Below are 12992 nucleotides of genomic sequence, written 5' to 3'. Positions count from 1 at the left end.
CCGGTCTCTGCGACAAGCATATGTTTAAAGTTACTATTCTCTGAAGTGGTTATAGCAATTGAAGAACTCAAAGAAGAAATGTATACACATAGAAAAAATGCACAATGCTAAGGTAGTATCCCTTTAAGGGGGTAACTTACCCAGCAAGCTGGTATAGTGTAATTAAAGAACACTGATATAAAGCATTAACTGCTTGGTTTTTTGTTAGAGTAAAGAGGGTACATAAATTCATATAACAATGCTGGTGGTTGATGGTGAATATAGGTACAGAAAAAACGGAATATGGACCGATAAATACGGTATAGGGAATTCTGCATCAACAGTGCTACAAATAAACTTTAATCACTGTTGCATGCAGGGGATACTAGTAAAACTATTGTTGCAGTACAATTGCTGAGTGCAAACTGCTACAATGATCTCCATAAAAATCCGATTGTACCCATTTATTCACAGACGCAACCCACACAGAGTAGTAGAGGGAAACAGCTTAGTTCATTGAACAGATATTATTGGTGCCATAGTGAAAGCAGTAGTAGGGAAAAAGTATCATATAGATACAGAAAAGACCAGTAGACAGCAGGCTAGTAATGATCGTAGTGATCTGATAAGGATGCTGCTGTATAGACGGCTGGTCTAGCTAATGCCCTATCTTCTGCTAATAAACACCTTCGTGGGTGTTCTGCACTATAAGGCTACCTATCTGCTGTGCCTCTGTGATTTCCTCTCTTAACTAAGGCGACATAGATTTAACAGGTTATAGTAACTGAGAGTGAAAGTGACAGAGAAAGGATTCCCATTCGTGCTTCGTGGTGTGCACCGTGAAGTGCCAGTGAGTGCTCGAGTGTGGTGAATGGGAATCACGCTGGAAACCCGACGCGCGTTTCGGAGTGCTGGACTCCTTCGTCAGGGGCTTAAAGCAGCATCCTTATCAGATCACTACGATCATTACTAGCCTGCTGTCTACGGGTCTTTTCTGTATCTATATGATACTTTTTCCCTACTACTGCTTTCACTATGGCACCAATAATATCTGTTCAATGAACTAAGCTGTTTCCCTCTACTACTCTGTGTGGGTTGCGTCTGTGAATAAATGGGTACAATCGGATTTTTATGGAGATCATTGTAGCAGTTTGCACTCAGCAATTGTACTGCAACAATAGTTTTACTAGTATCCCCTGCATGCAACAGTGATTAAAGTTTATTTGTAGCACTGTTGATGAGAATTCCCTATACCGTATTTATCGGTCCATATTCCGTTTTTTCTGTACCTATATTCACCATCAACCACCAGCATTGTTATATGAATTTATGTACCCTCTTTACTCTAACAAAAAACCAAGCAGTTAATGCTTTATATCAGTGTTCTTTAATTACACTATACCAGCTTGCTGGGTAAGTTACCCCCTTAAAGGGATACTACCTTAGCATTGTGCATTTTTTCTATATTTACTACAAAGGGTCCAAGCCCATCTCGGTGGTGCTGGTACCACCCAAATCTGACCTCCTTTCCCTAGTCCTTTGCTCTACTATTGTGGAGAAATGTATACACAATCTTACAAATTTTAATAAATAAGTACTTTGTTTTTGTAAATAATTTGCAGGGAAGACATTGCTTTTTTTTTTTTTATTTCCCTCCCCCAGAGATTACCCCAATCTTAGGTAAATATTGAAGACATGACACTCATCTGTTAGAACCAGGGTATCTTCTGGCTGAATTATTATCAACATATATAATGATATAAAATGTTAGGTAAGAGGATTGGAAAATGCCTGTGTGTTGCGAATTGTCCACTTACCTGATTGGTTTGCAGTAAGTCTTTCTTTTCAATGAGCATTAGATACTTAGATTTATTGAGCATTAAATTGTCAGGTATCCTATTTTTTTAAGAGGCATTATCAAAATAAAATGCATATGTAAACTTGTGTCAAATGTTTGTGTTGCACAACACTGCAAAAATAATTTGGATTTTACTTTTATTCCAGATTTATTTAAAATTAATTCACTTTATTGTTGAGACCGATTCCTCACAGCCGCCCAACACGCCCTCAGAGTAGTCATTAATCATCATGACGACTGTTGTGCAATGAAATGCTTTTCATAGGAACACACGTACATTTGGTGCATGTGTGGCCAATACAGTGTATCTCTATGAGCTTCTCATAGAAAGGCTTTGCACTCCAATACAGCAACTGGCATAAAGAAAGATAGAAATACTGACTCTGCTTTAGTCCGAAGCATGTGGGGATTCTCTACCTGAGATCCAGGAATGAGGGAATTGTCAAAATAAAACTAAATTTACTCAGAAATATTTACAACTTCAAGGTTCATCGGCAGCTTTCTGTGCACTGCAACCACTTCATTAAGATGAAGCAACGTTGGTGCTTAGGCTGTCTCTTTAAGCAAGTGATGTCTTCTTTGCACAAGTGCAGTTTTTTTCTTTTTTTTATTAACTTGCAGACAAGAGTTCGTTGTCAGAGCCCATTGTGCCTCTGCATGGGGACTAGAACAGCCCACACTCCCAGAACAACTACAGGGCAAACTTTATGGTTGGGTTGTAGTAGCCAGAGATAAAGAGGAGGGAACGCTCAGACCATTGAGTACACTACAGATATCCGATGCAGACTTTAATTGTATGCAATATGCCCTCCCAGACAGACATTTTTACATTCTGGTTGCATCTGTAGCAGCTGTCACAGCAATGCCATCATGTTCCATACAAATGCTCATATGCAGGGTATTCAATCATTTTGTCTGACAGGACAAACCTGCCTGAAATATTGAAACATACGGGACATCATGTGGTCTCTATAACTTCTTATCCAAACATTCCTGTAAACGATGAATACAAAAAATGAAGTAATCAAATCTGCATGAGGATTTTTTTTGTTTGTTTTGCAATCCTTGAACCACATTCTCATATAAATCATTACTATTTTCTCTGTTTACGTGTAAGCTATACTTTCTATATTTTGAATTTTTTGAAATTTTTTTTTTCTTGAAATTAGTTGGGTCCCTGTAACTCCACTCTAGTCACAATATGATGGAAATCAGCTTAGTCTGTGCATGTTCCAGAGGTATTTTAAGATGACTTGTTGTCTATCCTTTATCTGGATCTATCCCCATCTAGGCTAACATATGCCAGTGATTGATGGCTTGGTGGTTTTACCATTGCTACGTTTTTGCATCCGTGCAATACTAAACTGTACATGGTTACGGGGCTGCAAGGGTTAGAAGATTGAAACACAAATGTCACGTAGAAGGAACATTCCTTTTGTACCTATTGAAAACTGCTGTCCTTGAATCAATCAAGTTGCACAGTACTAAGATTGACTACACGCCTGTGTTATTTCATATTGATTGGAGACATTCTGTTCCTTCATTAAATTCCCCCCCTCCCCCCAAATCCCAATAACTAAACTTCAATTCAAACTGCTGGAAGGCAGTAGCTTGTCAGGCGTTAGATACTCCTTAAAAAAAGAAAAAAAGCTATTTATTTTTTTACTTTATTCATTTTATGATCTAATGTATAAAATATCGGCCCTCATAATATGTGCTTGACATGGATCATAGCATTCTCTGATACATATTTCAATTTCTCTGTCGAGCGCAAGTATCCCGTTTGTAAGTGTGAATTTGACACCAGGTAAGATAGTAGCAAGGAATCTACAGGTGAAATAATGTGACAATATTTTCTACTGTCAAGGTCAAAAATGTTTTGATGTAACATGAACAGAATCTATTTTGAGAACCTAAAGAAAATTGGTGGCAACTTCACAGGGTCTACATTTTTATTTCTTTATTTTTACTATATCGTTTTTGACTCGCAGTCGGTAAGTGGTAAGTATCAAGTGTGTGGAAAAACATTTAAACATTTCAGAAAAATACAATGGAAAATAAATAGGGGAAAATGAAAGCTAGAGTTATTGTACTGTATAATATTAAAATGTGCCATCGCTATTTTGCATTCTGTCTATCCAATTATCTTAAAATGGCAGAGACGCTCAAGATGCTTGCTTGGTTTAACAATAAGCAATTTGTGAATTTGTACATGTTTTGATTTTTAAGGTGCTGTTATCTTACTTGGAAGGACAAATATGTTTCGTTTCAATCATCCAAAAGAGGCTGCTAAATTGAGGGAAAAAAGGAAGGTAAGAAAAAACTTACCTAATAACGAACAAAGAAAAATTATTTCTTACAGCACAACAGAATATATCACTACACAAACACAAGATAAAACAACTTGTATTAAGTATATTATTATCCTTTATATTGCGCAATCTTAATCTGTAGAGCTTTACATTAATGCATTGGGTAAATAAAAAAGTTATTTTTTTTTTTCATTGAAATGTTTTATGCATTTTATAATAACAGTACAACATGGAATAAAGGGGAATGACAATAAGAGATAAAACATAAAAACAGGGGTAAACAGACACCCCTTTCTCCATATAAATATTTTATTCAAGGAATCAATGGCATAGGTACACATCAAATATCAGATACATAAATGTTAAGCCCCATAGCCCCCAAGCTATTTCATTACATAAAAAGTATATAAAATGGTTGAAAAAAGGATGTCAAAATAATAAATAAGGGAAAGAAAAAATAGAAAAAAAAGTGTATAAAAAAAGTAGGGCATAGGACAAAGGGACCAAATCAATAAATCTTAATGTCCCTTTATCTAAACATTTTTTACAAGGCCTAAAAAGTGGCGTGCATACGAATACAACTGACTGAATCCGATCATATGATCAGAACTAAACGCAGAATGTAAAAAAAAAAAAAGAGAATATAATGATGAAAAATAAAAAACAAACAAAAAAAACTATTTTAAGTTAAAGCTGCTAAACATTATTTAAAACACAAGAAAACCTTCTATTAAGAGAAAGGTCTGTGGAGACTTGCAATACAACCATCATCAAAGAGGGCAATAAAGCTATCAGATGGAATCAAATGATATCACTCTAAAGAACATCAAAATAAAAAAAAAAGTTTAAATGTTCTTAGTCCGTTTTCCATACTGCTGCAAGTTATCATCTTCTGAAACAGTTCATTTCTTTACAAACTGTGTAGACCCTCCTCCAGGGCATTCAATACAATGTCCTTCATGTCTGATGAGCAGCTTGGCAGGAAAACCTCATCAATATCTCATTCTTAGAGCTCAGCACCGATGTGACTGTAGAAAACTTTCTTCTGTTAATCAAAGTAGTAGATGATAGGTCCTAAATGAATTGTAGGTCTTTAAAGTCTTCAAATAAGTCAGAATTCTGTCTGTTAGGCCAAGAACTTATATTTGACATAGAGAGTGGAATCTCACCAGGGTATCTCTAGGTGCCGTCCAGGGCCGGACTGGGAAAAAAATTCGGCCTGGGCATTTTTCAATCACAGCGGCCCCCTGAGAAAGGGGCGGGGCCAGAGAGGGTGTGTTTTGTCATCACTAATGACAAGCACGCCCCCTCTCAAAGTAAGCATATTAGTTCAATGCGCAGAGCCCCGCTGAGGAGTTCTAGCATTAGAAAAAGGCCCTGTATTTGTTCTGCGCAGCGCAAGCAAATTTAATTACATGCTTGCGCTGTGTTTGCTTTTAACTTGTCTCTGGTCTCAGAGGACAAAAGGGCCAGAAAAGCGTATGGTGCATGTGTTTGGAGCCTGCTTGTGGGATTGCGTGTGTGTTGAGTAAGTTGATTGTGGTGTGGTATTGTGTAAATAGGTCAATTTAATTCGTGTTTGTGGTGTAATATGTGGGGCTAGGGACTGTAGCGAGTGTTTATAGGGGGCATAGTGTGTATAGGGGATGTAGTGAGTGTGTGTGTGTGTGTAGGGGTTGTAGAGAGTGTGTGTTTAGATAATGTAGTATGTGTTTGCTTACAAGGAATGTAGTGTGTGCATAGGGGATCCAGAGTTTGTATGTCAGGAATGTAGTGTGTAGGTGGTGCAGTGTGTGTAGGGGATCTTGTGTGTAAAGGACCCAGAGTGTGTATAGTAGATTGTTTGTGTGTGTATAGAGGATTCAGAGTGTATATAGGGTAAGGGACCTAGCATGCATCTGGAGCGTAATGTGTGTAGTGGTGCTGTAGTATATAATATTGTAAAGCGCTACAGAATCTGTTGGTGCTATATAAATGGCACTAATAATAATATTATGCATGCTGCACCCTTCACACTGTGGAGATATTTATGGGATAATAATAGTAAACAGTTGAGAATTGCCCACTATTTCAATTCTCAGATCCCAAAGATCGTTATCATGTAAGTGAAATGTATTCCATATAAATAAAATCACAATTTGTTATAAAAATAGATACAATTTATTGTGACAAATTAAATAATAATAATATGTAACATGCGTGATAATAATCAATGAATATTTAGTATAACATGGAATGCAATACAATGGCAATACACATTCCAATGGTTAACATAGCCAATTGTCAAGACAAAATTTATGATGGGCTTCATAGAAAACGAAAATGAAACTTACACACACAGAAAAGCTTTCTTTCACACCGCTTGCAGCGTAAGGCCATAAAACGTTAGCTAACAGTTAGAATAACCCTTTTGCTGGTTAGATCTTTCTGGACATATAAGATCTATTCTCATGCAATTTTAAATAACATAACATTTAAACCAGCTCATTAATCATTTCCTGGAACCATCCAATAAGAGTAATCTACCATGTTCTATAAGCAGAATTTTAACTTGCCTAAAAAGATATCTTATCTTATTTTAGAGCAAATCAATACACCTGAATGGGATGCTATAACTATATATTCTTTAGTAACTAAGATTTCTAAATATCGAAATCTGATCGTGATTTATCCAGTCATATATCATGCTATTAGAACATTTTAATTAATTTAGATTAATTAAATGAAACCAGTATAATTACCAGTTGATTAGACATTCTCATCAGATGAGTAGGTAGTCTCAGGAACTGAATGAACGTGTGATTGGTGTGTAAGAAATTCTGAGTGCCCTGGAGTGGATATCTGTCATGGATTTCTCTGCATGGCTGAATCTGAAACCCAAACTCCAACTCACTTCAGCTCTGACTCTTTGACTTTTCCCTTTTCTTCCCTTTGTCTTAACTTTTTAAAGGGAAAAATTATCTGTTCATCACTAGGTGATAGACCAATAGAAAACTGGAGGTGTGATACCTTCCAGAAAGCAATTTAAGTATTTGGTCTATAGAGGGCAGTCTCGTCCCACTAAACATTCCTATCCAGGAAAGAGTTAACTTTTCCTGGTGGCTATTTTGACGTTATTTAGCTTATCTTTATGGTTAATATAATTTAAGTTTACTCGTCAGTTCAAAGGGTTTTCTTCAGACAGTGTGTCTCCAATACCTGCTGTAATTTCTAATATGACAGTTAGAAACTTAGTCTCACCTTTCACTTACAATGGGAATCTTGTAAAATTTAGAAAGTAAAATTAATTACTAATCTTCTCTGTCACTAATGTCTGGGTTTAGAATTATTTCTATTCCATTAGCATCTAGACAGAGAATCCATCCCCCGTTCTCATTTCTTATCACTTGGTTTGTATATACAAACATTCCTAAGCTCCCAGCTCAGTAGTTAGCGTTACAGAAAGGATAGAAATTTGTGTCTTTGTTAGCTTGAAATCCAAAATGGAGTCTGCTCTGTTCAGAGTGATTCTGACAATATACATTTTAATTTCTATCATAGCACAAAATGTCTGCCGATATAAATATCCTGACAACACATACACACAGCACACCCAACACACTGCGCCCTTCACACATACAAAACGTCCAAACACATTATATATATATATATATATATATATATATATATATATATATATATATATATATATATATGACGTACTGTATGTGTGAAGGGCGCAGTGTGTTGGGTGTGCTGTGTGTATCTGTGAAGGGTGCAGCATGTGTGTGAGGATTGCGGTGTGTGTGTGTAAGAGGGGTGCTGTGTGTGTGAGGGTGTTCTTATCTACTGTCACATTCTATGTTTCTAATTAGTTTGGTCTGTTAACTTACTGAGTGTTATTTTATATATTATACATATGTGTGTGTGTTGTATATGTGTGAGAGTGTGTTGTGTTGTGTGACTGAAGGTGATGTGTGTGTCTGAGGGTGCTGTGTGAGTGAAGGTGCTGTGTGTGTGTGTGTGTGTGTGTGTGTGTGTCTTTGAGGGTGCTGTGTGTGTGTGTGTGAGGGTGCTGTGTGTGAGTGTATATAGCACACTGTTTGTATAAATATGTTTTTTTTTTATTATTATTTATAAAAACTATGTATCCCACCCCCTCCCTTCTTACCTTTAGCCTGGGAGGGGGTGGGAATGGAGGTGCCATGGAGGGTGCCGTTCTGCCTGATCCCTGGTGATCAGACCTCGCGAGAGGACCTGGTGTAGCTGCTGGCTAGAGCTCCGCCGGTCCTCTCCTCCCTCCCTCCACAGCCAACGGCTGCCTGTAACAGTGCCTGTGGGCCGGTGAGGGAGATCTGATCTCCCCACTGGCCCATGGAGGCACACAGCAGGGCCGGCGCTCGGTTAGCACTGGCCCTGCAGTGGCCTGCCGGGGAGATCCTGTGATCTCCCCAGCCGGCCTCGGCCCCACGGCCACCGCGGCCCACCGGGCATTTGCCCGGTATGCCGATGGCGAGTCCAGGCCTGGCGCCGTCTGAAAATCCTGTGGCATTGTTTAAGAGTCAACTTCAGTGGTGAAGCATTTGACAAAACCTCTCGAATCAAGTTGGTAACATGATCAGTAAGGGCTTTTCATTAAACATTCTCAGAAATTCCCAGTAAACAATAACCCAAGTCATCCAGAACTGCCTTCTCTTGCAGCCCCTGAGTATTTGGGGTCATATTGCTCAGGATCCCCTGAGACTTGAGTCTACTGCATAGTTCGATCTACAATTGCCGACATACACTCGAGGCCACTGTCTCCAAGAGCTTCTGAGCGTTTGGTGCCATGCAGGATATAATGCAGAGCCGCAGCGGGTCGTTTCTACAGCTAACAGTGCCGTGGGAAGTTTTTTCCTGCAAAATTTTAAGAATCCACTGTTTAAAGGTTTAACTGTGTTTCTTCATGGTTCAGGCAGTGAATTTGCATCAAATGTAATACATTTTCATATAGTTTCTTTTCTTTTCTTTTTAGCATTTTCGTTCTGAAAGCTGCAGAGGTTTAATAAATGGCGGCAATCTTGGCTAGTAGCCAGGCCACGCCCCCTACAAAGTAGTGTTCAGATAGACGAGCTAAAGATTGGGCCCTACTCACACAAGCTTACAATCTAAAAGCATTATGCTCCAATCTATGTTGAGAAAAAAACTGTCCCAACTGCTAGTGTGGTCCAACACGCAGAAACTATGTAAACATATACATATAAAAAAAAAGGAAATAAAAGAACAGAGCGTAAACCGGACCTTAGAATGGCCGGACTAATACTCTAGAGATAGAGAATGGTCAAAGGGAAAGCCGAGGTCAAGGAAGCCATAAATACTCAGATACCGTTTAAACAAGCCAAGTCAGGAGAGCCAGAATTCGGAATAACCAGGGAAAAGCCAAAATCACGATACCAGGAAATCAGATATACAAGGATAAACGCACTCTCGGGAAACAGGAACAGGAAACCACGACAGGGCAAGGAACTGGAGTGAATTAGGGATTTAAATATCCCTCTCTGGTCTCTGATTGGTCAGAGGGTGACGTCACACGCACGTCCGGATAAATTTGAGGGGCGGAGCTTGCGATGTGCACGACCACATGGTCAGCGCCATCTTTGATTTGGGCGCAACGCCCAGAAGACACGGAGGAGCGGCTCCCGGCTCGCTGACGAGCAGGTAAGCTCGCAATGTCGGCGAGGTCATGCCGGTCGGGGACGGCTGCGCCATGCGGCGCCCCGGGAGCCGCAACAAAAACTATAAAAAATTTTTTTTTTCTTTTTAGTCATTTATTTTTATTTATGATCATTTAAGGGCAAGTGTAATAGCAAAATTTTATGATCAATAATTACAATATATATGTGTGTATGTGTATAATTTAGAAAGAGTTGTAAGTACAAAAACAATCTTGCTGTAAAAACAAAAACATTTTCTACAGATATCTAAAACACAATCTAGCAAAGAAAGGTTTCTAGAATACATATATAGACCGAGAGCATAATAGAATTATGTAGGAAGAGTATGAAATGGATAGAAAAATGAAACATGGGTAGAGTGAGATAGGGTTTGAGTGAAAATTGTGACAGTTGTGTAGTTATTTTTATCAGACTACTAACACAGTGAAGGAGCTACAATTCATTGGTTAATTGGACACTGTAGGTTTTAAGAAAAAAAAAAAAACCCCTCTGAATTCTCCTAATTGGCTGGAACTGAACAGGGTCTATAGAGACTGGCAAGTGACTGAGAGGTCTCAGTGAAATGAAAAACGGGTAGGTGTACATGCATAGCATTAATATTGTTTATGGCTCGTTTAAACTCAAACAATTTCTAATCATCATGTCTTTATCTTAAAAGGATTGTGCTACAATTTATGAATAGAGATGAATAGTTAATACTGGCTCTTGTTCGGCCTTCTGCGTCACTATCGTAAACCTAAGTGACCTACAGCAGTGTACTGACAGTCGCATGCTGATTAAACAATTTATTCTACAGCAATACTTGAGGGAGCTCTATTCAGATCTATGATTACATGATTCCACAAGCACCAACCGAAGGAATAACTTCGTAGTTTGGGATGTGAGCAGTGTTTGGTTAAAAAAATAACATGCAAAGAAAAATCCCGCTGTTAATAATGTAACTTTATAATATCTATAGTTAACTGTTGACTTATGTAAAGAGTTACTCCAATCACCATGACCACTTCAGCCTGGAGTCTGTATTTACAGTGTTTCTATGAAACGCACGTACCAAGTTTAACCCTTGACTGCTGGTGGTCAGTGTAACTCCACTCCCAGCAGCGTTGTGTCATTACCCAGCCCAGAACTCTTGTCAATACTGTGCAAATTGTTCTTCTGACTTCAGCAGCTCTTCAGAAGCTGGGAGTGTGCTACCAAGGAGGAGAGGAGCCTGGCCTGGACCCAGGTAAGAGGGCAAACCATTACAAAACGATTTGCCCCATTACAGAGGAATCGGCCCAGGCTACTCCTGAAATCATAACCATTACAGCGGGCTGTAGTGAGTATGATGCTTGGAGTTAGCCCTTTAAGCTGTTCCATTTTGACCGATGTAGCTCTGTGATGATTTACAGGCCATCTTTTTAGGTCAAATGTACATAATATAATTATAGCTCAGTGAAGTTGCTTATTACAAAATCTAATGCAAATTGAAGACACAGCAGCACAAACAGCGAGCAACTGAAAACAACTGTTACTTTGTCTACCTCATAGTAGGCTTGTGCTACCAAGATCCTCAGGACCAGAAAACCTTCCAAAAAGGGTAAAGCAGGGGTGGGATTGAGAACACAACTGCCTAACCCCAAACAATTTTCCCTTCATGCCACGTGGGTGAGTTGGAGGACAGCATTTATATATAACCATTTACATCCAATTTTGGAGGCATTCGTGGGGGAGATGTCTAGTCTTCTACAGGTAGACAACTTTGAAGCTATACAGTTACTAGAGTATTTGCCAGGACACTATATAGGTTATGTGCTGAGGACCTATAATGCAGAATGTTAGACAGTATGGAAGGATACCTTCATAATCACAACATAAACACGCCTTTCCTTTTTATTTGGACATTTTTATATTATTCCGCTTTGCTTCATCTCCCACATTTTGGAGGCTCTATGTAATGTGTTTTTTTTTTTTAGTTTTTTTATAAATGCCTGTACATGCGTACCTTCAGGCTTAGTCCATTTTATGACCAGATAATTAAGTAATGTTGATGTATTTTTCCAGTAAAAATAGAAATAATGTAACTACTCCTTTAAGAGATCTGGAAAATGTAAAGATGTCTGTAGATAAACTATACATTCTATTCCATTATCCACAACTGTCAGACTATTGTTAATTTAATTGCATGCATTGAAGTTTGGTACTCACAAATGATTCCTCGGCTTGTACACTATATAAATCCATAGATTGATAGATTGTTTATATGGTGTGTTCTGTATGTGTGTTTGAACGGAAGCGCTTTAAGATAATTACATACAATGCTGTTTTTAATGCAATTCTTATGTACTGTATGTTCCCTTTCAACTCTGCAGAGCGGGCTACTCTCTACCTTCAGTTTATCGATGACAGATCTTTCAAAGTCATGTGAAAATCTCTCAACTGTAATGCTTTACAATCCTGGGTAAGAATAAAACTGTTCTGACTTTAAATGCTTAGCACAAAATATACAAAAATTAGAATTCTGAAATATTAATATTTAACATTTGTTCAGCAAGACATTGTGATGAGAATTAATGATTTCAGTTATTGAGTTAACTTTGCCTACTCCAATGATTTTGTGTTAAACACAGGCAACTCAACATCTACCAAGATTATGTACCTGTAGTCTCACTGTTCAGTTTTCTACCATTTAGGAGTTAAATCTCTTTTGTTTCTGTCCATGCCCAGGACTGCTTAAAAAAACAGGCACACAACTGAGGTCCCACTGTGTGTGTGTGTGTGTGTGTGTGTGTGTGTGTGTGTGTGTGTCTATCTATCCATCTATCTATCTATCTCTCTCTATATATATATGTGTAAACAGCGCGAGGCCTTAGGCGGCCACCTAAATCGTCTAATTAGAGAGTTGCCTTTGATTGTCAGGTAATAGCTTCTTGATCCAAGGAGATATGTCTGACATTCTGCCATTCTTTGGGGTCAACAGCAAAAAATATGTGAGAAAGGCTGAACTTGATGGACACGTATGTTTTCAGCTTTGTAACATCACAATCTAGTTTATTTCTGGCACAGCCAGGTTACACATTGCATGAAAGGAAGACAAACAGAATCTATAGGGGTGATCTGCTCTGAAAAGTGGTGCAAAAATGAAAAAAAGGAAGGTATCACTTATGGAAT

The 12992-nt window shown here is 38.4% G+C and overlaps 1 protein-coding gene across 1 annotated transcript in view; it reads left to right on the top strand.

The window, feature by feature from the left end:
- KIF16B (kinesin family member 16B) overlaps nt 1-12992 on the top strand; it is a 303581-nt gene that overhangs the window by 158791 nt on the left and 131798 nt on the right. Inside the window, exons 16-17 of the mRNA XM_063444040.1 lie at nt 4067-4149; nt 12194-12282. Coding sequence (XP_063300110.1) covers nt 4067-4149; nt 12194-12282 — 172 coding nt within the window. The remainder of the gene's footprint in view (nt 1-4066; nt 4150-12193; nt 12283-12992) is intronic.

Source organism: Pelobates fuscus, chromosome 2, assembly GCF_036172605.1.
Source record: "Pelobates fuscus isolate aPelFus1 chromosome 2, aPelFus1.pri, whole genome shotgun sequence".
In the NCBI taxonomy this organism is placed as follows: domain Eukaryota; kingdom Metazoa; phylum Chordata; class Amphibia; order Anura; family Pelobatidae; genus Pelobates; species Pelobates fuscus.
The sequence above is the reverse complement of the archived record's forward strand: the minus strand, read 5'-3'. Positions and strand labels throughout refer to the sequence as shown.